We start from the raw sequence: 25,570 nt of genomic DNA on the forward strand, positions 1-25,570 counted from the left end.
ATAGTCCCAATTGAAACAAATTTGGTGAAGCAATATCGGAAACAGGAATGCATCCACCATTCTCCTGAGAGTAAACAATCATAAACGGAATTGAACCTTTGTTTATGTGAGAGTTTGTTTCTGTTGTAATTTCATTATTAATGAAGGATATTTCTCCGTCGTTACAAATATACCAACAATCTTTGTAAGATGCACATTTTGGCGATGGGCATCTGCTTCTACACATTGAATAAAAATGTCCACAATCTTTCGATCCTCGATAAAACAGGACTGCTATCAATCGATAATTGTGCATATTTTCTGAATGGAAAGGAAAAGCCTTTATTGTTTCTTCATTCTTTAAAAATGAAATTTGTAATGGAATGTTGTATATTTTCTTTTGATCAAATTTATCAGATTCAAGAGTGATTGTTAAAATATGAGGGAATTGAAGGATATTCATTATTGAATATTGATCTGTATTTTTCTGACATCTGAGACAAAAGGCCTCTCCGTTGTTTGTATTTGTTTGACATGATGAGAATGATTCATTAAATTCCGAAATGACATCTGAACCGTGAAGTCGAATTAATGGAGTTGATTCACAAATTCCATACTCATATGATCCACATTCACAACATTTTCTTGGAAATGATTGGTTCGTTCTCATTTGGTTTGCTAATGCTGGTGTTATTGATATGAGATCTTGGTACATATTAAAAAATGTTTCATAACATTCTTGTTGTTCACCCTTTTTCAGTCCATGCCTTTTTTCCCAACATCTCACAAAAGGCAAGGACCAAGATTGTGGGACATTATCATTGTTTATGTTAACTGAAAAATCCAAAGGTTGGACAATGTCCAGCAAACGATGCAAATAGTGTGAAATCTTCCCTTTTCGTGTACAAAATCGTTCTGAGTGCAAATAAATAGAACGGAACACTTGTAGCATTGCAGCGAGATAACAAGTGTTTCCCATGTTTGGTAACGGATAATAATTCTTGTTTTCTCTCTGTGTTCCAGTTTGTGCAGCGTGCTGATTATTCTTTGAACAGCATTCGATGATTGAGCTGCAAGAAGAAATAGAGCCTTGACTATTCTTTATTGTATTTTCATTGGTTTCGTTGGAATAATGCAGTTCTTCATTTTTTTCAATCTCCATATTTTCTCCATTATTGCTTTGCGTTGCTAATTCTGATAAATCCAAATTTATTTCCGGTTCGAAACAGCTTTCTTCATCCATTTCACATTGAACGTCCAAAAGTGAAATTTCATCATCTATCTCCATGTGAATGAATTCATTGTTTTTTGAATTGTTTGATTCTTCTGCTGTCTGCAAATATTCGCTTCTTGTGTTGTTCTCTGTGAAATAATGATAAAGAGGATCTTCATCTTCTTCCATTTCTTCGCTGCAGTTTATGATTTTGAAATCATCATCTATTTCCATTGAAGATTCTGAAAGTGATAATTCTTCAACACTTTTAATTAAAGAACTCAATAAGAAGACAAACTGTTATTCTGTTGTGACAACTTACAAATGCATTTCGATGATTCGGTTGAATTTTCATTTATGAAATCAGTGAAAACTTTTTCATCTTCTGGGCTCATCTCTATAAAAATGTTAATATATGACAAAGAACAAATTAAAGATGAACAGTTACACATTTTTTTCAATAAAGAATTAGATCAAACTTCGTTTTGATGGGGGAAGAGCAGCTTTTTTTGGAGTTCGAAAATCAAACGATGTGTACGAGCTATTATCCTTTGCGTGATAATAGCTTCCATGAGAACATTCAAAACCCAAATCGATCAATTGCGAGAGGGCATATTCCTGGCAAACACATTTTAAAAGCGTCACTTTTGTATGTGGATTTTCTTCTCGATTATACGCAGACGCTAATCGCAAAATTACATATCGATTTCGATCTTCAGTAATCAAAAGTTTAAAAGAGTTTGATTAATATAAATACAAAGACGAAAAATAAAAACAAACCGTTAAATATATTTTCAATCTGGGGAAATATTTTTTTACCCGTATTTGTATGGAAAAACATGTACTTCAGCAATTCCACACAATCATTTGCAGATTTGTTTGATAGATACTCCCAAACATCTCTGCATTTTTCGCTTTTCCTCGAGTTTGATAAAAGAGAAAACTTGATTCGTTCCATGATTCAACAAAAAATAGTTTATTCTTTGTGATAACAAAGTTCCACAAATGGGATGATCTGCGAAATCTTTTATTGTTGATAATTTTAACTTTTTAAAACTAACATCAATGCGTAGAAAATGAATATAGAGCACATGCATTTTTTGAATTGATGGATATTGAACACTTTTCAAATTTCAAGTATATGATTTTATTTAACGTTTTCACTGAGAATCTTCTTAATTATTAGTTTATCCTGACAAATATTCGTTGAACGAAAGGGGGAAAAAATATGTTTCTGCAGAACGGAAGGTTGCACCGATACAACTTTTGAATGAAACCAGGTTTGGTTGCTTAAAACGATTTTTATTCAAAGCAATACAAATTTTCACAAATTCTCCTTTTTATTCCGTTTTGTGTCATTTTAATTCAGCAAAAGTGAATTGCAGAGATTCCAATTTAAAAAGCAACAATTATGGAAAAAAATATTGGCTTTTGAAAAAGTTGTGCTTTTATTTAATGATGTTCGACAAATAAATCACATGAATGTATTTGCTCAATCAATTGCAGAAAACACATCCAATGTTTTCTTATCAATCCACAGTTTTCCGGTACATTCAAATTCATTTATTTGCTTATTTATGATTTTCTCTCCTTTGAATAAGTGTTTATTTTTAAGGCATCTGAAACCAGAAATCCTTTAAGTTGAAATTTTCATTAGGCTTAAGAGAGAATATTCGAAAAACCATACAGCACAAACAAATTTATATTTCAAGAAGTCCACTCAGTGAGATCAATGCTGAATGAGAGATCACTAAACAAATAAGAATGAATATTTGAGGAAGCAACGTGACTAGAAGCAGTTATGCAGATGATAAAAAGCAAGAGATATCAGAACTTGATGAACGACATAATCTGACTCCAACGAGTGCAGCTGAAGCAGTAAGGGAAGAACAATGAGGAAGGAAGAGAAAGAGATAATTGCAACGAGGGAAAAGAGAAAGAAGAGAAAAAAAAGGAAATAAAAGAATTGAAGTTATATACCGAGATGAAAAGTCGAACAATGTTGCTGAACATATATCGGAATATGGAAGAATTGAAAGTTTTGTCGAGTATTCACAAGAATAATATGAAAAAGTTTTGATACTGTCTATTTATCTGTTTTTGAAATGCTTTTAAGGGAAAGTTGAAGAAGATGTGATAGTAGAAGAAAATAAAGAAAAAATAAAGAAAAATAGGAAGAAAAAGAAGCGATTAAACCGATAAATGAAACAGCAACGCATAAAAAAGTTCGTTCAAATGAAAGTGGTGAACAGCAAAGCCAATGAGAATGATCGAGAAGATCTGGATACATCGCAATCCATCAATTTCTTGATCTGATTATAACATCGACTTTTTCTATTTTAAAACATATGCTTCTATTAATGAAACTTTGGATTCATTCCTGTCGAATTTTTGGTAGTTTTCGCATAAAACAAGCGAAAATACAAGTTATTCTCATTCATCATCATCGTCAACAATTGGCTCATTGCCTTATCATTACTCTTCGCCAAGCAACATGAATGCACGAAATTCTTCATTCACTTCTTTTTCTCCTTCTCCTTCTCCTCCTTCATCATCATCATCATCTTCTTCTTCTTATCAGCATTCTTCATCAACCATTTCACTCAACTCACATTTTCCTTCATCAAAATTCATTTTTCTTTCACAATTATCGAAAAAATACTTTTATCTCCTATCATATTGCAACCTCATCTTCAAACAAACTTGTTTCTTCCTAAGCCAATATTGCTCAATTGCAGAGCTTCAGCAGATAATTTTTTCACAACTCTTCCACAATCACGCTACTCTTTCATCTTCCATTCGACTATCATTTATTTCCGAGCTTCAGCTTCCTTTCAACTTTCAATCAACAGTCTATCTGTATCAAAATAATCATTCTTTAATGGCTGCACCAACTTCAAATTATTTATTCAACCTCAAAGGGTTCTGTGAAGCATTGTGTTTACAGTTGGAATTGCTCTCAATTTGTGATTAGAGTTTTGTTGCAAGAATTTGGTTTATTCTTGTTTACTGATTTTTTTATTGTTCTTTTCAAACTTATTGAATATATGGACATGTTAAATATTAAAAGTCACAAAAAAATAAGCTTCAATGTTGATTCATGATCTTTTGGATGCATTTTTAAAAAATACAAAAATAACAAATAAACAATTGAAAAGAGATATTCACAAAAGTCACAAATTACAAATATGAACGATCAATAAAACAAATGAAATGGCATATGCATGAGTTGTCAATTTTATTGTTTATCCTGTACACTTCTCGAAAGAACTGAAGAAATCTGATATACACTTGCAAACTTTATTGATGTTTACACAGTCAAATACAAACATTCTGTTATATCTTCTTTTATTTTGCAATCAATATAAACGGAATTTTTTGAATATTAACTATTCAAAGTTCGACGTCACACAATCTGTAATGAAATTTCAAATAAAAAAAGGAAAGGAAAGGAAAACACTTCGAAGGATCATCATTTTGAGGTGAATGACTTCATCAACTGTTTTAACTTTCTGATGCGAAAATTGAAGAAGTCAAAGTGAAGCTTGTTGGACAACTTTAAAAAAATAATCTCACATCTCTCACACATTTTAATTTCAGGAAAACAGCACAGCATTATTCTTGTCATCCTATTATTTTTTTTTGACTTCATCTTATTCAACTGAAGCAGAACGTAGATCTTCTTCTCCATTCAGGAGGCAGAGCAGCGAAGAGAAGAAAGCAAAAGGAGATGACAAGTTATTATCATCTTCATCTTCCCCTGCAATTAACTCTTCGTATGCGTCGGCGGTTTCGTCGTCATACACGTCTGCAGCAGCGATGGACGATATCGATAGACGGATGCTAATTGCTGTGTCAGAAGATGCTGGGGCGCATGCAAATCAAAAGAATTTGTAATAAAGGGAGCAACAGACGCTTCAAGGGATATGTTGTGGCTCGGCGGGGAGTTCTGAATGGAGGTGTTTCGTGTGCTGATGATGTTGTGCTTTAGGTGGTGCTTTCTGTTCCGTTTGTTGGTCAAGCTCCATCGCTTGCAGCATCTGTGAGCACGAAGTCGGGGAAAAAGCGGATCGTTGCAGCGGCAGATGTGAATGCGCTCACATCGATCTGCGATCTATTTGACCCGTCGCTGCTGCCATCGGTGATAGATCGGCTGGTGTCGCAATTACTGCAGTCGAGGCGTGTGGTGGAAAAGCTGGAAGGTGAAGGGATGGGATGAAGGAGAAGAGGAAAGGAGTGAAGAGGAAAAGATTGAAGAGGAAGAAAAGGAGAGAGCGAAGAATGAGAAGAAGGGGATTGAGAAGTGACTGGTTTCGCTGACGCAAATGATCGGGACAGAGAGGATTGTCCCACTGCGTGATGTGAGCGATAAGATGGTGATGAAGGAAGGGAAGGCGATTCTGTCGGCTGATTGTACTTGTGGGGAATATGAGCTATTTGAGTGGGCGACGGGGCTGCGGACGTCTATTTCGCTGAATGAGCCACGGAAGATGGTTGAAAACAACGAGAAAGATGGAATGAAGGGGGAAAACATGATCGAAAAATCGAAAGAAGAAATCAATTGCGGTGTGAGACAGGACAACACATCGCTTCTAAATGGTATGCGGAAGATTTGGTGACGAGGAGGTGATGCTGCAGTTGTGATTGTGGGAGTTAGGCAGATGAGAGAAGGAGCGGAAGCAAGGAAAGTGGAGGTGACTCTGAGCAACTGCACAGTGATTACGCGTGTTCATGTGTTTCGGAGTGTGCTTGCGCAGGTGTTTGATGCAGAGACGCAGCTGACTGGGTTGGAGGAAGGAAGTCAGGCAGAGGTGGAAACAGCAAAGGTGGTGAGGTCGTTCTACACGTCGGACAAGAGTCCGAGCACAGAGCAAGAATACATCCAGCGAAGACAGACGGCAGCAGAGCGGCTGGGGTACGCGCTGGATGCGCCTTCTGTGCTGATGCACGGGGTTGTGACGCAGGAGACTTGGAGGAATGAGGCGAGTGCATTTTCAGGGGATGCAATCTGCGCAGGAGCAGCAAGCGGAGAGATGATGGAAGACACGATGGCGAGGAGGAAGAAGATGATGATGATGAACGTTGTGATAGGAGAGGGAATGGAAGCAGCGCAGAACTGGAGGAGAAGCGTTTCAGACTGGAAGAACATCAACTTTTTGGGGGTTACAACTTCAGTTGTACTGAACGAAGCACTGTATGAAGGAAAGAGGAGGCGTGCTGTTATCCCGAAGGAAGTGATTGCAGGGAAAGGGCAGAGCACTGTGACAGTGGTGGCTACAGACGATGAATATTTCGTTGCGAAAAAGGTATGAGTGGATCTGAACCTGTGCCGTGGGAGAAGGAAAACGGAGGGAAGAGAAGGAGAAAAAAGAGAAGGATAATTGAGAGAAATGAGGCTAATGAATGTGTTTGATTCGAAGAAGAATGTTTTGTAGAAGATGCACTCGGAGCTGATTCTGAAAGAAAGTGTTGAAAAGAAGATATTGTGAAGCAATTGATGAAAACGAAAAGCAAGAGAAAAAGGAAGAAGAAAAGGAGAAAGAAGAGAAGGAGAAGAATTGCTGGAGAGGAGTTTGAGGAGGTGTGTGGCGTCGGTGGAGAAAGTGGAAAATCAGCTGAGGTTGCAGCTGATAGACAAGAAAGAAGAGGAGAAGGTGTTTGAGACAGTGCTTCGATCTGGACTGGATGTTGGGGGTTTCATTGAGGCAGAAGAAGAAGAAGAAAGAGGAAGAAAGAGCAGTGTGAAAGGAGCATCGGGGCGAGCATTCAACGAGGGAGGGGATATGGGGAAGATGGAAGTGCAGGTGACGACGATGCAAGGGAAGATAATTCGAGTAAGTGTGACGAAGGAGACGACAGTGGCGGAGCAGAAGGAGCTTGTGCAGAAGAAAGAAGGGATTCTACCTGACATGCAGAAGATTATCTTCAACGATGTGCAGCTGAGTGACATGCGCACGATGAGCGGGTGCTTCATCCGGAACAACGAAGAGCTGAAGCTGATGCCGCGTCTGCCGGGGGGTGCAATGGATGTTCAAGGGCAGATGGGGCAGATGGGGCAGATGGAGAAAGGATCGAGGCCTGGATCGAGAATGGCAATGCCGATGGTTGGGATGGCTAGGGCAGGGGCAGAGGCAGGATTAGGGCAGAGGCCGAGAATATAGATGCAGTCGAATGCATGGCAGAGGATAAGCAATGCTGGTGCGATGCCTCGTCGGGCAAATGGCTTTTGTGGCTCTTTCTTAATGGCTATTCCATCAGATCCTCAGATAGCGATGCCTATGGGAATGCAGATGGAATCAGAGTATATGTGTAATGTTTTCACTTCTGCTTCTTGTGTTTCTTAAAACTCTTTTGGAGATGATTAGCTTTGTACCTGGAAAGAAGAAAAGAAAATGCCAGTTGCGAAATTCCAGCTAGTGGAGAACATGAAGGAATACCGAGAGAACTAAAATCATCGTGTGGCGTCCTCTCATTCTGTGCTGGTTGAGTGGAACCATTTCTTCCTGGGCTATGCGCGATATCTGTTTGGGCGTGCCGGGGAGAAAGTGGGCAGGGATACGCGTGAGTGTGGGAGATCTGTTCCTTTTGTGTCAGCGAATGTGATTAAATGCACCGATTCGTTTGCATCAGCAGCGTTTGCAGCTGCGCTGACACATGTTTGTGTGCACCCTGTTTGCGTGGAGAAGGTGATTGAGATAAGGGGAGGAAGAGCGAGTGTGTCTATTAGGAGCATGACACAGCCGCAGTGCTGTTTGTGAAGGAGATGGAGGAATTTGAAAGAGGGAAAGAAGGAATAGAAGGAGAAGAAAAAGGAGAAGGAGAAAAGGAAAGAGAAAGAGAATAAGAGAGACAAGCGAGGAAACAAGGGCTGTAGTTGAGTGGCTTGGGGAAACGAGTGGAGATGAAGCAGGTGGTTGTGTAGAAGTTTGGGTGTGATGTGAGCGAAGAGTGGGAGATGAATGAGGAAGGGCGGAAGGCGAGGAAGTGTGTGGAGAAGGAGAAGATGCTAGCTGTGCGTGTGTGTGCGATGTGGTGCTGACAAACACGACGTCAGCGCAGAGGTCGGTGGAGGTGCTGATCCAGGTGCCAAAACGGTCAATTGAACTGCAAAGGGGCATCGAGACGAGGACACGGAGCGTTGTTCCGGGTGCGTATGGGATGCAGACGGTGTCGTATGAAGTCTATTTCCCGGAGAGTTGGGAGTTTATGCACTATCCGGCGTTGGTAGCGATGCGGGGGCGGCATGTGTGCTGCAGCCGAGATGGAATGCATCGGGTGAGGGTGGAAGTTGAAGGTGTGGCTGGTGATAAAGAAAAAGCAAGCTTGTCATAGGAAAAAAGATCTTGCCATTGGTGTGGAATACAACATCACCAGCCGAGTGCAAAAAGTTCGAGAAGAAGAAAAAGTGGAGACATTCGATCCGTTCGTTCGAACAGGTTTCAAAGATGGTGGGGCAGCGCTGATGAACGAGTCTAGATGGTTAAATGCAGAAGACGGAGACTCTATAGGGTTGATGCTCACGCTAGTTGCGCTTTTCATTTTTTGATGTTTTCTGGGTGACTTCTTCAAATGCACCCCATTCAATATCAACATCTTGTTCAACTTCATTTGAAAGAGTTCAAGAAAAGTTTAAAAATGCTCAACCCACTTGCTCCTTCCGGCTAAATATTCTTCATTGTCTAATTAAAAATGTTCGAAATTGTTATTGACAACATGAAATATTTCCCTCTGAAAATTCACAGATCGTTGTAATAGTTATATGTAGAAGTTATGTTTTTTGAGAATATTGCAACAAAAAAACGAATTCAAAAAATCCAAAAATAAATTAAACTTTTAAGAAAAAACAAATTACAAACAACCAATTATAAAAATGCTTTTTTTGCTCAAATTTCAGTGAGATGTATTTGCTAATACGAAACGTTGATATTAATTCTGAGATTTGAAAATATCTGATTGAATAAAATTTTATATACGTATCTTAATATTTAATTTTCTTAAAAAAGAATCGAAACATTCATTGTAAATTTTATAAACATCCATTTTCAAGATGGATCAAAAAGAAAAAACTCTAATTCACCAAAAATCAGCAATCGTAATTTTTATGAGATCAAAAAACATAACTTTTTAAATCTGATTGATTGTCGACCAAATGAAGTTTGTGACATGTTCTTAAATATTATCATGATAACATTTGTTTTTCAAGAATAACGGAAACTGAATGAAAAAAAACAATGTCAATGTTCCAAAATATTAATAAAAAGCGACAATTCAAGTTAAAAATAAAGGATTTCGAAGAGTTTCATGAGAGATTGAAGCTTTATGGATTTTAAGATGTTTTCCGTTCAAATTCTTTACATGTTGATAACTTTCGAACCGAAAAAAATCAGACCGAAAATTTTGACAGAAAAAGTATGATCCCAAAAAGAATTACCCATGTTTATATAAAATGATTGTTCATCAATTCTGATCAATTGAGAAGATCACAATTATAATTCACTGATCTCATTTTTTTTTTTTTTTTTGACAATCGCAATTATAAATTCGAGTTTTCATTTATGTGCTTTTTTCAAAAACTTGAATTAACAAAACTAATGAATTCATTGAAAACAAAATTGTTTCAAACTTCATTTGTGATATTCCGTTCACAGCGATATTTTATAATTCTATTTATTATTTTTTTGTTAAACATTCATATTCAAAGTTTTTTTATTTCTTCTTTTTCACTAATTATTAAAAAGAATTGTTCACTCAAAATGGATAATGATTAAAAAGTATTCAATGTATATAATAAATGCATTTCAATTGCATTTTCTGATGCTCTGTTCGTTGTTGATTTTCCATGAAAGAAATCGAACAATAAAATTATATTAATTTTGGAATAAGAAAAATTATTTGAAAAAATTTATTTATTGATTGAATGTGGAAACAAAAGAATTTCTATCTTTTATATTTGTTTTGAATAATTATTCTTATTTATTTGTCTTTAAAATCAAATTATGTGATGTGATTTAATATCATCAGATTTTCCAAAAATTTCTGATCATTTGCATAATTAATATTTCATTTTCGATTATGTTTGGAAGTCATATATCTTGAGGAATATGACAAGGAATCTGATGGCAGTATTTTTTCCGGTTATGATGTTAAGTGTGCTCGCGAAAGACACCGAAGCAAAAAATATTGATCCGATTGGGCCAGCAGTGAACGTTCAGAATGCATTATTGGATTATATCGGATGCATTGAAACAAGCATCTCCATCATCAACACCTCTTTGTGCGTGAACCATCTGAATATTATCCCTCTCGCTGGTTGTCCACTCCTCACCGCCCAACACCACTCAGCTGCCTCCATTTTATATTCCACTTGCCACATCCAACCAGCAACAAAATCTCCACTTTTCCTCTCTGCCCATGCCTCCCTCGCCCTCACAAACTTCTCCCTCACCACCCACCAACCTGCCATCCTCTCCTTCCCCCTCTTCTCCACCCCAAACAATCTCCTCCCAGATGCCCACTCCCCAATCCCTGCCTCCTTCTCCATCTCCCACTCCTCGTTCTCCTCCTTCATCTCCCTCATCCAGCCTTTCCTTTTTTCTCCTTCTTCCCTCTCTTCCCCATCCCCTTCTTCCCTCTCTTCTCTTTCCTCTTCTCTTTCATCTTTCTCATCCTCATTCTCATTCTCATCATCTTCTTTTTCTTCCCCATCCCCTTCTCCTTCTCCTTCCTCTTCCTCTTCCCCTTCCCCTTCCCCTCTCCATATCCATCACCAATCCCCTCTTCACCCCCAAATCCACCTCAATCTCCATCTCTCAAACACCCTCTTCTCCAACGTCTCCTCATCCCAATCCTCTCTATCTCTTCCATCTCTTCCCTCCCACTCACTCCATCCTTTCCTCTCAACCACTTCTTCCTCTTCTTCCTCTTCCACCAACACAAACATCAATACAATCCCCTCCTCCTCCCTTCACTCATCCCTCTCCATCCACTCATCCGTCTTTCTTCACACTCACAACCCCATTGACGGTGCCATCCTCCCCAACCTCAACAGCCCATCCACTTCCCTCTCTGCTTTCAACACCTCTTTTCTCCACCAAACACGTTCTTCAGCCAATGCTGCTGTGGTTAATGTTGGAACTGAAGCTCAAAGAGTGAAACTTGGAAGACTGGATACTTTTGATGTTAACAGCCATCGTTTTGAATGGTGCGAATGGAATGATTCAACTGGTGGCTCATCATCTGGTGGTGCACTTTCTGTTGATTGCACAAATGCAAATCTCACAATCACTTCTTGTTCATTCAACAATTGTTCAAATACAAATCATGGAGGAGCGATATTTTGCAGATATTTGCAAAATGTCAACATTGCAAAATCAAATTTCTCCAGTTGTTTGGCCATTCATGGAGGAGCAGTGGTTGTTTTCAATCCACAATCAAATTCTGTCTGGACATTCTCAGAAAACAGAGTTGAAAGCTGTTCAATAACTGATTGGTGTGGAACTGGTTGGTATTTTGCGCTACAAACAATTCCTTCAAATGGTCAATTCCTGTTTTCAAAATGCAAGTGCATCTTAAATTCTGGTGGAGACTCCACTGGTTCTCTCACATTTAATTATCCTCCACAAAACAAACCAACTCAGTTTTTGGTTAATGACTGCATGTTCATCAACAACAAACTGAATGCTTCTTCCATTTATGGAGGTGCTGCAATGTTTTTCAGAGAAACATATTCCTGGATGAATAGTATTAAATTCATCACATTCTGCTTCTTCGATGGCAACACTGCAACAAATGGCAGAGGAAACGATGTGTTCTTCAGTGGCAATGCAATCACCCAATCCCCATTTGAGAATTGTGGATCAACAACCCCAACAAAAAGAGTGTGGAATGCAGGAACAGCTGACAACGCTGTGTACAATGGATGGCTACCCCTCGTTGCCCAGAACAAAATCGTTGCAAATGGTGGAACTGATGCTGATGCCTGTGGCAGACCCCAACATACCCCATGTGCAACCATCGAATATGCCCTCAACGGCTTCATTTCCCTCCTCCAAGACGCCTCCCTCACCCTCCTCACCTCAACATTTGTTCCAACTCAAACACTCATCTTCAGCGCGGTTGACAATAAAATCACAGGAAATGGCACAATTACAACCATCATAGCCTCCAGTGGCATTCCCCAACCACTAAACTTATATTCACACTCATCACAATCAACATCATCGTTTTCATCGTTTTCATCATTTTCATCTGCTTCTTCTTCACCAGATCCATCTGCCTCGTCTGCCCTCTTCCAACAGACCCAGGGCTCCCTCACAGTCTCCACCCTCTCCATCGCTCACAACTCCACAAATCCCATCACCCCCATCCTCTTCCACCTCTCCGGTAACTCCCCTTCCCTCAACCTCAACACAACCACCATCACCGGAACAACCTCCATAACAATAAAAACTCCCCTCTTCTTCCTCACTGCTGGCTCCCTCGCCCTCAACCACACAGCAATCACCAGTCTCCCCCTCAACAGCCAAAGCATCTTCCACCTCACCTCCCTCACATCTCCCCTCACCCTCAACTCCTCCAACATCACCCACATCACCTCCACAGCCACCCCCACTAGCTGTGTCCTCTCCTCCTCCACCTCCCCTGCCCTCTCCCTCTCCCTCGCCAACTGCACCATCACCAACATCAACTCAGAACAGTTCAGCCAACAGACTGCCACCAATGGCGGGTGCATCTCATTCACCTCATCTGCCCCTGCCAATTCGTTTTCAGTGAGTGACACAACCTTCTCCAGCTGCTCTTTGAGCGAAGATACAAGTTCTGGAGGAAGAGGCGGTGCTCTCATGATCGAGTACAAGGATGATTCACAAGTGTCATCCACAACCTTTTCCATCACCAATATCGTGTTTTCAGCCAACAAGGCCAGCATCGGAAGAGATATGTATTTTGTGTGTGAATCACTTTTCGCTTCTGTGAAGGAACCCTTGTTCGCCTTCATGAGAAGCATCACTCAGAAAGACAACTCGATTGTTGGGCATGATAGAACAGAAGCATTTGGTGATTGGGATGTCGATTTATTCATATTTTTCTATGGATTCTTTGATGATACAATATATGTGGATGGAGCATCTGGAGTTGAGGAGGTGTATTGTGGAATAGAAAAGGCACCTTGTTTGAATGTGAATAATGGAATGGAGCGTTTGAAGAAAACTCTGAATGTTAAAGAGGAGATTGTTGTGTGTGAAAAATCGAATATTACTGGGTGTGCGGATGTGGGAGGAATGCGTGTAAAGGCAAAAACTGAGGCAATTGTGGAGATAGAATGTCAAAGAGAAGTGAGTGGATCTGAAACGTGCGTGCTGAAATCATCATCACTGACTAAAATTGAGTTCATTGGGATTATTATTCCATCAAGTTTTAGTGGAACAATCACATCAGTGGTTGAATCGAGCACTCAAAATGGGGAGTTGCACATAATGAATTGTGCGATCAGTGTGATTGGAGGAAACAAAAACACAATTGGATTTTCCTTGATCAAATCAACGGGAAAGATGGTTGAACTGGATTCTGTCACGATTTCAGATGTGAAATCAATAGTTTCATTGTTTTCAATTTCGCTTTCGTCTGGAAATGTGAATGAACAGGAATGCAAGATGAAATTGTTGAATTGCACACTGGAAAGTCTGGAGATTGATAGCACAACAGCAGTTGAGGGAAAGGCAGCAGTATTTGGTGGAAATGTGGGATTTGGGATGGTGCTTAATGATAGCAAGATAGAAGGGGCAATTTCAAAGAAGAGCAAAGAAGGAGGAGCACTGAAGATAGCGTTGAGTGATGGAGGATTTATGACTATTCAAGAGAGTTCATTTGTTGGATGTGTTTGTGAGAATGAGAGCGATGGCGGAAAAGGAGGAGGGATATATCTGGATTGCAGTTCAAATGAAGGAGGATTTCAGTTCTCATCGATATCGTTTTCTGAATGTTCAGCAACTGTTGGGAAGAACATGTTTGTGAAGAGTGGGAATCTGGTGAGCAGTGTGAAGACCGAGCGTTTTGCATTTGATTACTCGGCATATTCTTATGATGAGAATGCATTTGTTGGGGAAGATGAGATTTATGGAGAAATGGATCTTCGAGTGTTTCTCGTTGAACTGAAGTGGGTGGAAGTGTCTGTGTCGACTGGTGGGCATGACACATTGGGATGTGGAGATGAAATATTCCCATGTGAATCGATGAAAAGTGGAATTGACCACATTGACAGAAGTGGAGCAGTTGGAGAACGGAGAGTGAATGTGAAAGATGAAGGGACAATTGAAAATGTTTTTTATTTTGCAGATGCACTTGTGATTGATGGGTGTGTAGATGAGGGAGATGAAATTCAACACAAGCTTATTCAATTTGAAGAGACAATCAATGGGAATTCTGCAACAACTGTTATTTCATCAATTAAGCCACTCAGCTTGTTATCTTTGAAGTTACAGATTCCAAGTCAATTTACACCAAGTATGAATTCCTTGATCTCTTCGAGTAACAATCTTCAACTTGAAAACTGTTTATTTGACATCCAATCAACAACGGCCATTCAATATTCGTTGATAACAACAACCACTGGAAGTTGCACACTGAAAGGATGCAGTTTAAAAGGAACTTCATTTGTCAAATCACCATTGGTGATGGCTTCTTCTGTTTTGTTTGAAAACAGCAACTTTTCAAATATTGTGAACACAGGAAGCGGTGAAGGAGGTGTTGCAAGAGTAACATTAAAAAATGACGAAAATTTGATCATTAAATCAACAAATGTTTCATTTTGCTCACTTTCATCAGGGAATGGAAAAGGAGGGTTTTTGTATTTGGATTGCCAAAATTGTTTGAATGAGAGGCCATTTATTTTTGATGTGGGTATCACTTTTAAGAACAACAATGCAGTCATAGGAAAGAATATGTTCATTTTGGGAAAGGATTTTAATTCTTCTGTTACAACTGAAGCATTCAACTTCGATTATTCCTCAATGATCAATGATAAAACTCTTTTTGTTGGGAGTGATGATTTTCATCAAGAAAAGGATTTGTTCATGTTCCTCATTCCATACAGCTCATTTGAGATATTTATCTCATCAGATGGATTTGATGTGAGAAGATGTGGAAGTGAGGAAGAGCCATGTCAATCAATGTGGAAAGGGATGATGAACACGAAAATGGAAATTGGAAAGAAAACAATTCAGATTGAAGGATCAACTGTTATTCAAGATTCATTCAATGTTTCCAATTATCAAATCAAAAAGGCTTCTTCAATGGGAGAAGAGGCTACAAAAGCAATATTGAATATAAAAAAACTTATCGAAGACAACAATCAAGGTTATATTATGGAAAATGATATTCATCTTGAATTGACAAATATCCAGATGCAGCTGACATCGAGATTTGACAACTCAGCCAAATCGATTATTTCAAATAGAGATGGAGAATTGGTGATAACAGGATGTTCATTCCATTCAGAGGCAGGAATGAACAATGGATTTGATTGTGTGTTTGTGGATGCGATTGGAGGAAGTGTGGAAGTGAATGATTTGTCGATGGAATCATGCAATGTTGGAAACAGCATATTTGTCATTCACGATTCTTTGGTTGTTTGCCATTTTGTGAATGTTCGAGTGAAATTGTTGAATGAAAGTGGAGGATGTCTTCTTCTGATCAAAGGAACTGAATCAACAACAAAGATAAATGAAGTTGACGAAGAAATGAATCTCAATATTGATAATTCATCATTTTCAGGAGTGAAGAGAAGTGGAAATGGACCAAGTTTTTGGGAGTCTACAAGTGAGAATAAGATAGATTTGATTGTGAATGAGAGCGATATTACAGAAGACAAAACAGAAGAAAGTGAAAAAGGAGGAGCAATATTGTTCACATTGGGTGCATATGGATCGATGAAGATGGTTGACTCAACAATCAGCCATTGCAGCTGCAGTTTCAGTTCAGGGAGAGGAGGAGGAGTGTATTTGGCAACAAAGGAAAGAGGGGAATTGAATTTCACATTTGTGGGAATGAAATTCAATGGAAATACAGCAAGGGTGGGGAATGATATTTATATTGAATGTTTCAACATCACATCGCAGATCAATGAAAATCAATTTCAGTTTGATCTTCGAGAGGGATATTACACTCGCAACAATGCAATATATGGAATTGATAGCTGTGATTATCCAATCGATACGGATCTGATCGGATTGATTACAATCCATCAAAGCGACACAATCATTGTGAGCAGTGTGAATGGATCAAATGAGAAGCAATGTGGAACCAACACACTTCCATGTTATTCAATTGAGCATGGGCTAATGCATCTCACTTCAGAACTTATTAGTCAAATTCTTGTTGTGGAAGAGAGTGTGATTGAGGAAGAGATAAATCTGAAGGAAATGAGTTTGAGTTCGAAGAGCAGAGAAAACTGTGATGTTGAAGTGAACTCAGAGATTGAAAAAACAAAGGAGGCTTTGATAACAACAACCGGAGCAGTCTCATTGTTGAGAATGAATTTTGTGTTTGATTCAAATTTCATTTCTTCACATGAATCACTGATATCTCCCGAAGGAGGAATTCTTGAAGTGATGAATTGTTCATTCACCTCAAAACAATCGTCTGGAGAAGGAAATATAGAATTAGCAAACATTCCATTTCACATTATTCAGATGTCAAAAGGAGAATTACAAGTTGATGGATGCACGATGTCAAATCTCATTTTTCAAAAATCTGCATTATATCTTTCATCACCACTTTCAACAGTTATTTATTTATTAACGATTTGTAATTCAACAATTAAAACTTCTCTGATTGATATTAATGAATGTGAACAATTAAAAATGGAAAAGTTTCATTCAGAAAATATCACGATTGAAGGAAATGATGAATCATTGATATCTTGCTTGCCAATGAAAAAGACAATTCAGTTGACAAATTGCACAATGGATGGAGTTAATTCAAACAAAGCAAAAGGGAAATTGATGAAATTTGAGGATTGCACAGATGTGAAAATGGATAGTTGTGCTTTTGATGGAAGTTCAAAGAAAAGAAATGAGAAGAAGTTGAATGTGGAAGAAGAGATGTGCAAATGGGATGGATCTCTTGTGGATGTTGTGAAGAGTTCTGTGATGATGATAGACACAACAATCTCGAATTCACCAGAAGGTGGAATAACAATGAGCGGAGGAAATGTGAATATTGAGATGGGATTATTTGAGAACAATAATTCATCAATTGAAGGATATCCATCACTGAGAAGAAACATCATCTGCTCGGATTCTGGAATATTGAATGTTGAGAGTTTGAAAGGGGGAGATGGATTGGAGAGAAACACTTCTCTTTGGATGTTGAATGAAGGGTGCAGTTTTGAAGGGATTGCTTCAGAAAGGGATTCATCATTCATCATTCCAGTTCTGGAGAGTGTGGAAACAAAAGAAGAGACAGATAGAATGAAGTTGACATTCAAAGGATCGCTTCTTATTCCATGCAATCTGTCATTCTCAGTTGTGAAGAGGAAGGGAGAAGAGAAAGAGATTGAAAAACATGATTTTGATTCAAATGGATTCATGTCAGAAAGTGAAGTTGAGGGAAGTGTGGGAAAAGATCTGATCAGCAGTTGTGGAAATGAAACAGAAGTGAGCGTGCGCATTTTGTTTGGGGATGCAGAATCTCCATCATCAACAAATTCATTCATTCTGAAGAACAGAAGTGAGACTGAACCAAAGGGGGATGAAATAATATCAAAAGGAGAGGAACAAATTGAATGGAGTTTGTTTGCGTTTATTGGGTGCATTGTTGTTCTGGTGATTTTTGTTGGTTTGTTTGTTGTGGTGGTTGTATTTCTGCGAAAGAAGCTGAGAGAATCAGAAAAGAAAGTTGAGAAAGAGAGATTGGAAAACGAGGAGATAATGGGGAAGATAGAGAGGAGAAGAAGGGAAAACAATGGAGGGAGCTTTGAGATGAGTGAGATGCCATCCACACTGCTGGAAGGGATGACAAGCCAGATTCCACTTCTCATTGACAACGATGATGAAGATCTTCCAGAGCCTCCATCAATGAGCAATGAAGAAATTCTGAATGAAAATGATCTTCCAGATTTGGAATCTCCATTGTCATTTTCTGAGGGCGCTTCTGTTTGTGGAGCTTCACAATCACATTCATTCAATGTGATATCAGCCAAGAAGCCATTTCGAGAGAAAGAGAAAAAGAATATCAAAACATTGCATTCGGTGATTCATTCAGTTCAAGGTGATTTCACACTGGGAACAAGAGCGATGGATGTTGTTGATGGGAAGGAGGTGGTGTTGACAGTGGCAGAGCTGTTTGAGCATTTGATATCAGTTGGAGACGAAAGGGTTGAGATGATGGGAAAACAATTGTGCCCATATTCAATCTTTGTTGAAGAAGGAAACAATGAAATATTTGTTTTGACAGAGGAATTGGAAGATGAGAAGCAGAAGGAAGAAATGAAGCGATGGAAGGCACCAGAAGAAGGAAATGAAGACGAGGGAGTTGAAAAGGGAGTTGTTTTCACACTTGGACTGATTCTGCATGAGATGACAACCGGGGAAGTGCCATTGAGTGAGTGTGAGGCAGAAGAAGCACAGGAAATGATGAGGGATGGGGTGCGACCATTGACAGAAGGAATCGAAGGAGAATATCTGATGGAGCTGATGGAGAAGATGTGGGGAGATGAGCCGAATGACAGACCCAAACTGGCAGAAGTGATTCGATTGTTGATGGAAATGATGGAGAGTGATGGAGAGTGATGGAGAGTGAGAAGGGATGCGAATTCAACAGACAACAACCAGAAAAGGCAGTGTGAATAAAGATAGCAATTATTTTCTTGTTCTCCTCCTTCCTTTCATTGAAGTAGTGAATAATTTATGTGCTGAGCCAGAAATGTTTTATATCACATTCATGTGACTATTTTTATGAAAAGTCGAAACAAATAAAAAAGACAAACCACAACAATTTCACATTTGTTTTGTTTTGTTCATTTGAAAATTTGCTTGAAAACAAGTTCAAAAAAACAACTATTGCCTGTTGACCCGAAAGAAAGGTCTCCATTTTCAGAAATGTTAAATTATTATTTGTTCAATGGATTTCAACATTTCAATCTCTTTTATTCCGCTTGAAAATGATGAATTATTGATTGAACAATCAAAACAACAAAAAGATAAAGGTGTTATCTTTGTTGGAGTTTAACAATGAAAGCATTTTCAATTTTGATTAAGCAAAGAACTTTTGAGAGAGATGAGAAGAAGAATGATAAGAGAGAACGATAATGAGTTTCAAATATCAATTTGTGACATATTTCACATTTTCTTATCTGCAATTAATAATCCAACTTTATTTCATGAAGATTATCTTCAAACAATATTTGAAAAAGAAAAAGAAAAAGAAAAAGAAAAAGAAAAAGAAAAAGAAAAAGAAAAAGAAAAAGAAAAAGAAAAAGAATGTGAAGAAGAAGAATATGATGAAGATGATGATGTTGTTGTGAATGGCCTTTCAAATGCATCGTTTATGTGGAGTTTCAATGAAGCTGCAAACGAAAAAGAAAGAAAACATTCAAAATGAAGCAAAACACAATTCAAAACGCCATCAGCTGGTGAGAATGAAAACAAAGGAAATCTAGAGAAAGATGAGAAAGGAGAAAATGAAGAAGAAGAAAAGAAAAAGATTTAGCACGATCATCTTCAGCTGCCTTATCAACTTCTTCTCCTTCTCTCTTTTTTCTTCTCCTCTCCTCCTTCTTCTTCTTCTGATTGGAATTCTTCATCTTTTTCCAACACAAACAAAAAATTGGGGCAAAAATCAAAATTGAGTGAAAATGAGACAATAGATGAAATAGAAGCAGAGAACGAGAAATGCATTCGATCAATGATGGATGAAATGGAGAAAAATTAAAAATATGACAAAGACGAATCTTAAAATTTGACATGAAATTAGAAATAGTTAGTTGAAAAAAAGAGGAGAAAAAAATTTTCATTAAAAAATCAATAAAAATTTTTGGGAGCTGAGAAATGATGGTTTTTGTTATTCTCAACATCACTTCACTGGGTTAATATATGATATCTCTATTTTTATTTGTTTCATAATCTGAATGATTAATTATTAGTTTGTTAGTTTGTATGTTAAATGTTGAATTTTTGTTTTCTTTTATATGTCATATTTCTTTTTGTAATGTTATCCTATATTTGTTTCCATTATTATGCCTTAAAGCAGGAAAAATCGGATGGTGATTCCATTATTTTTTGAAACCTGTTTTTCACCAATATTGAAATAATTGTTTTTTTTTCGTATCTTTTCTTTTTTCAGAGCATAATTAAAAATTCAAAATCTTGTTAAAAAAAGCGAGCCAAAAATGAACAAAGCAAACTGCAACTGGGTTCAATGATTTTTTTTGTTCCGACACAGAAATTCTTTTCGAAATTGTTCGTTTTTTCGTTTTCAAGTCCAATTTCACTTTCCACAATTCTTATCTTGAAATATCCAGATATAACAAACCATCCATTTTTCCCAAAATATTTGAAAATTTAAATATATCAGCTTCACAAATTGTTGGAAAACAAACATTGACACTCGTTTATGAAAAAGACAATTATGAATCAGATACTGAGTTGTGAAAGAAGAATTTGTGAGATGAAATGGATAAATAAATATCAAACAATTCCTTTGAATAAAGAAAATTCAGCGTGACTCATTTCCTCAAGCATTCAAGAAATAAAACGCAATATTTTCTTTTATTAGCATTCCAATACATCCGTTCAGAAAAGGAATGACTTCACAAAAACTCGTGATGGCATCTTCGTATCCTTCTTCTTCCAGGAATTCAAATATCTCTCTTTTTGTTGCCTTTCTTTTCGCTCCTTCCATTTCATCTTTCTCCTTTTCTTCCAATCCTTCCACAACAATCAAAAAGAATCTTAAGCAATCCCAAGTTATCTTGTCTTCAAATGGGGCTTGCAGAATTTCTTCCAAAATCAGATTAAAAACTCCGTTTTTAAGCAACGCACCAAAACTTTTCGTTCTGGCTTGCGCCATTTTGAGAAAAACGAAAAGGCTCCTTTCTGAAATTTCCCGTTCATGTTCTCTTGCTGCTCTGCACAGTCTGACAAGGCAACCAATCAGCCCAAAAATCTCTTCATTCCACACTTTGACAAACCAAAAAATAGATTCTGTTGAAAACAACCAATTCAATATTGCACAGTTTGCTTTCTTTCTTTTCGTTTCTTCAGTTTTTTCTTTGGAGGAGTGGCCAACGCACTTTAAAAGCTCATTCAATTCTTTTGTCTCCTCTCTCACATAATGCAGCTCATCCAGAATTACATCTTGCAAACTTTCATCCAATAATAATCTGTCAATCAAAAACTTCCATGCGGATTGATAAGCAAGATGAGTAAGATTGCTGTGTTTCTGCTGATATTTGATGATCTCTTTGATTTCATCCAAGAAAAGTTCTCGTCTCACATCCTGAACAGGAATTGGCAAATTATGAATGACATGTTAAATTAAGTTTAAAATCCACATACAAATAATCTAATATTGCTCAAAGACAGCAAAGCCATTTCTACGTCTTTTTGAACTTTCTCACTTTTCTCTTTGTTCGATGAAGCCTTCACAAGAAAAGGCACACATATTGATATTAATTTCGAAGAAAATTTTTCATTAAGCAGAATATAGCATTCACAAAGATCAGTCAGCAGATTTTCGTTCTTTCCATCTTTTTTCTTCTCTTCTTCAAAAATCATTGCCTCAATTCTTCCGTTCAGCAAAGCATTTTTAATATTCAGACTCCATATGCTTTTCAATGTTTTCCAAAATCCAACTCGCTTTAGCAGCAAAATTGAATTTCCCATTGAAAGTTTCTCTTCTTCAATCATTTTGTGTATTTTGTTTAACAGCCTAACCGTAAAAATGGATGTGAATTCTTCTTCATCCATCTCTTCCATGAGCCCATTCATTTCTTCTATTTTTTGTTTCTGCTCTTCCTCTTCGCAATCTTCAAATTCAGAAAACAAATCTTCAAAAAAGAAAAAAAAAAAAAAATAGACAAGAATTGTAATGACACAATGAGCACAAACCATAAAATCTTTCACTTATGCTCTTTGTCTGTATTTTTGAAAGCACATTTCAGCCAGAAAACAACGAAAATGAGTCATTTGATTTGAATTCAGATATCATTGGAAAGAAGAAATTGATGCAAAACATAAACTCAAAGCGATCATGAAAATATAAGTCCTCACACCATATGTTTTTTCATTTGCATTTTGGCAAAGGATTGTGAAGAGAAAATAAGAAAAAACGATTTATTTTTTCTGATTTGCAGTTATGGATGTTCAGATCATCAGATTTGAAAGAACAAAAATATTCCTTGCTAAAAAATGAAAGACGGTGAACGAATATTTTCTGTAGGATAGGCGATATTATTATGTGTGGTTGAACGAGATTGCGTCAGCGAGGCATTGATGATTAAAATAGCGCGAGATGATTTTTATGAAAAGCATCTTTGAAGGAAATTCAATTGTTTTTTTAAAAATCAAAATATTTGCATGTATGCATTTTTTATTGTTCCTGTTTATGAAGAAGATACTTTTTTTAACCATCTTTTCAGAGTCCAAAAATCTGATTAATAATATAAAATGGCCATTTTTTTGTTTTTCTGAGGAGATAATCAAAAGAGTGCTTGCCGAAAGACAATTAGCAGATGGGAATTGCAAATTTTTTATATTCAATTGGGAGATGAGATGAAAATAAATTCGATTTCAAAGCATTTGGATGAAAGCGAAAAGGAATGAAAACAATTGGATGTTATTGGAAGGAAAAATATAGAAAATAATTTTCAGGAAAAAAAGTGGATGAAAACATAGAAAGAAGGATATTTAAGGAGAAAAAAGGATGATGGAGAAAGGAGCACAGGGAAACAATGGAAAAGGAAATTGACAGCATCAGTGATTGGATAATCTTCTGCTTTTGCAATAGGGAGGGTGTGTGTGTTTTTTTGAGGAAATTTAATAATAAATGCTTTTCTTATTTTTATTATAAATTTTAACTTTTTTCTCAATTCAAACCAACAGCATTATTTGTGTTGAGCGTTATTCCCTGGGACAGTCTATTTCAAGCGGAATTTTTTCATTATGTTGTTTCTTTTTCACTCCTCTTCTCCTTCTTCTCCTTCTGCTTCTCCTTCTTCTTTTACACCTTCGTCCTTTATTTCGACTGCCTTCATCTCCTTTTCAAATAGAACAGCTGCAATGCGCTTGTTTCAAATAAGAAGAATTTCCCTTTCCTGTGCTCATCTCAATTTCCTTCTCCACGCTTACTGTCCCACGCACAAACGTCTGCTTGCTTTTCTGCAAACATCGCTGCCACAAAATAATTAGCTCGCTTAATCGCATATACAGACTCAAAAGGAACAACCCTCATACACTCACATGCATCCCTTCCCTCCTCATCTCCTTTACACCCAAACAGATACAGCATGTAAACCAGGAAGAAATGGTATTGCTCGCTCAGAGCATGTGGAAAAGACGCCACACGTTGAAATTTGTTCTCTCAGTGTTCCTTCGTTAACTCGACTTGCTGGAACTTCGCAACTTGTATCGTCTCTTCATCATTTCCGCAAAAAGCAGCAGAAGCAGCAGCAGAAGAAGAAGAAGAATTTGAAGAAGATGAAGAAACAAAGTTGAAATGCAGATCCTCCGCTGCCATCTTCAATGTCATTGGAGCATCCATCGGAACAACCGCTGAGAAAGTGTGGTCGGAAAGAAATGGCGAACGAAGCATCACAGCCGCGTAAACCCATCGCCTGTACAGTGTTCGACTACCTTTTCTAAATAAACTCTTCTTCGACACAGAGACTCTTGTCTAACTTGTTGAATGAACCCGCCTCGTCCTCATCCTCTGTCGCCACACCCGCCTTCACAAATCACAGCTGAGCCGACTCAAGAGCCTCTGTAACCAGCGGCACCATTGCTTCTTCCAGCTTCCCCTGATTCTCTTTGATTTTCCTAACATACTCTCTGTGCGCTGTTGGATACTCATCTTTCTCCTCATAACCTTCACCTTCCTCTGCCTCTTCCCACTCCTCCAGCACCTACAGCGCAATCGCTGCTAGCGATAGAACCACGTCCTCCATCCTCAGCCCCGCAGCATCCAACCCTTTCTTTACAATCTCTCCCACTTCACACACTGCAATCCCTCGCCCCATCACTTCGTCGTCCAGCTTCACCACCTCACGCCTCGACTACAGCGATAGCCATATCTGCAGCGACTGGTCAAACAGGTCGTAGATCGACGGGAACGCATTCACATCTGCAGCCGCAAAGATCCGCTTGCTCCCCGAATTCGTACCTTCCGACACTGCAAGCGACGGAAGCGGTTCAACCAGCGAACCAAAAGCATCGCTGAAAGCTCTTCATAGCAGGCACGCTCAATGCCCACATGCAGCATTTCATACCGTGACATGACATATCCCCGCAGCGTCGGTAGCTCCCGCGGAGACAACAGCAGCTGCAGCGACAGCGGCATGTTCCGCCCATACACCCCAGCTGCCTCAGGCACCACAATCCGCAGCTGCCTCTCGACGTCGTCCATCGCCGCTGCCGAAGCGTATGATGCCGCCACCGCCGACGCATCCGAAGGGTCAATCGTAGGTGCTGATGATGACTGTTTATTTCCTTCTTCTTTCTTCTCTTCGCTTTTCTGCCTCCGGAATGGCGAAGTTGATCGGCGTGCTGCTCCAGATTAAGAAGACGAGGAAGAAGAAGGCGCTGAGCGAAGAGACGACTGCTGCACCTCCCCAGCAATAAGAAGCTTTTTGAGATACTCCACCATGTCCGCAGGCAGCTCTAATGGAAACACAAATGCACCCACATTCCAATCACAAAAGGATAAACAGCCGGTTTCGATAGCTATTTCTGATCAATGGGTGTGATGGAACTGGATTTCATTGCTTGGTTCGAGATCCAAAAACACTAGAAAATCTTGGAGCTTGGCAACAGGCAAGTAGCTGGGGATGAGTCACAGGAAAAAAGGATTGAAATCATTTGTCCCTTGTTTCCAATCTTATGCCATCGAAGAGTTATCTATTAAAGCAGAGAATGAAGTTATTTTTTTTTTAGGCTATTCTCCAACAGAAAATATCAGACATTTGAGATCTCAAAATCATCTTCATCGTCTTTTTCATCGTCTTCATGGACTTCATCATTATTATCTTCACCATCATTGTTTTCAATTTTGCATCTCCAACAAATATCAAGATTTTTATGTTAACTTCATCATCTTCTTGCTCGATTTATTAATCATCTTCTTATCCAACCTCATCTTCATCGCCTCCATCAGACACAGCCATATCAA

General features: G+C 38.3%; 5 protein-coding genes across 5 annotated transcripts; 3 read left to right on the forward strand and 2 right to left on the reverse strand.

Moving 5' to 3' along the window:
* Window positions 1-5,517: 5,517 nt before the first annotated feature.
* On the forward strand, window positions 5,518-7,353 carry MONOS_12744 (putative Ubiquitin family; the record flags this gene model as incomplete). Its single annotated transcript, XM_067865388.1, has 3 exons — window positions 5,518-5,758; window positions 5,819-6,498; window positions 6,808-7,353. The coding sequence occupies 3 exons, from the start codon at window positions 5,518-5,520 to the stop codon at window positions 7,351-7,353; spliced, it is 1,467 nt and encodes a 488-aa protein (XP_067727400.1).
* Window positions 7,354-7,702: 349 nt separating this feature from the next.
* MONOS_12743 (uncharacterized protein) lies at window positions 7,703-8,524 on the forward strand (the record flags this gene model as incomplete). The annotated part of the gene is made up of 3 exons (XM_067865387.1): window positions 7,703-7,757; window positions 7,823-7,942; window positions 8,247-8,524. 3 exons carry the CDS (start codon window positions 7,703-7,705, stop codon window positions 8,522-8,524), a joined length of 453 nt encoding a protein of 150 aa, XP_067727401.1.
* A 1,894-nt stretch (window positions 8,525-10,418) lies between these two features.
* Window positions 10,419-11,132, reverse strand: MONOS_12742 (uncharacterized protein; the record flags this gene model as incomplete). The annotated part of the gene is made up of 2 exons (XM_067865386.1): window positions 10,419-10,944; window positions 11,008-11,132. The coding sequence occupies 2 exons, from the start codon at window positions 11,130-11,132 to the stop codon at window positions 10,419-10,421; spliced, it is 651 nt and encodes a 216-aa protein (XP_067727402.1).
* Window positions 11,133-11,847: 715 nt separating this feature from the next.
* On the forward strand, window positions 11,848-19,623 carry MONOS_12740fu12741 (uncharacterized protein; the record flags this gene model as incomplete). Its single annotated transcript, XM_067865385.1, has 1 exon — window positions 11,848-19,623. One exon carries the CDS (start codon window positions 11,848-11,850, stop codon window positions 18,976-18,978), a length of 7,131 nt encoding a protein of 2,376 aa, XP_067727403.1. The 3' UTR covers window positions 18,979-19,623.
* A 4,517-nt stretch (window positions 19,624-24,140) lies between these two features.
* MONOS_12739 (uncharacterized protein) lies at window positions 24,141-24,808 on the reverse strand (the record flags this gene model as incomplete). Its single annotated transcript, XM_067865383.1, has 2 exons — window positions 24,141-24,308; window positions 24,566-24,808. The coding sequence occupies 2 exons, from the start codon at window positions 24,806-24,808 to the stop codon at window positions 24,141-24,143; spliced, it is 411 nt and encodes a 136-aa protein (XP_067727404.1).
* Between the last annotated feature and the right edge of the window lie 762 nt (window positions 24,809-25,570).

The sequence above is a fragment of the Monocercomonoides exilis genome (genome assembly GCF_001643675.1).
Source record: "Monocercomonoides exilis strain PA203 chromosome Unknown scaffold22-1379369, whole genome shotgun sequence".
NCBI lineage: Eukaryota > Preaxostyla > Oxymonadida > Polymastigidae > Monocercomonoides > Monocercomonoides exilis.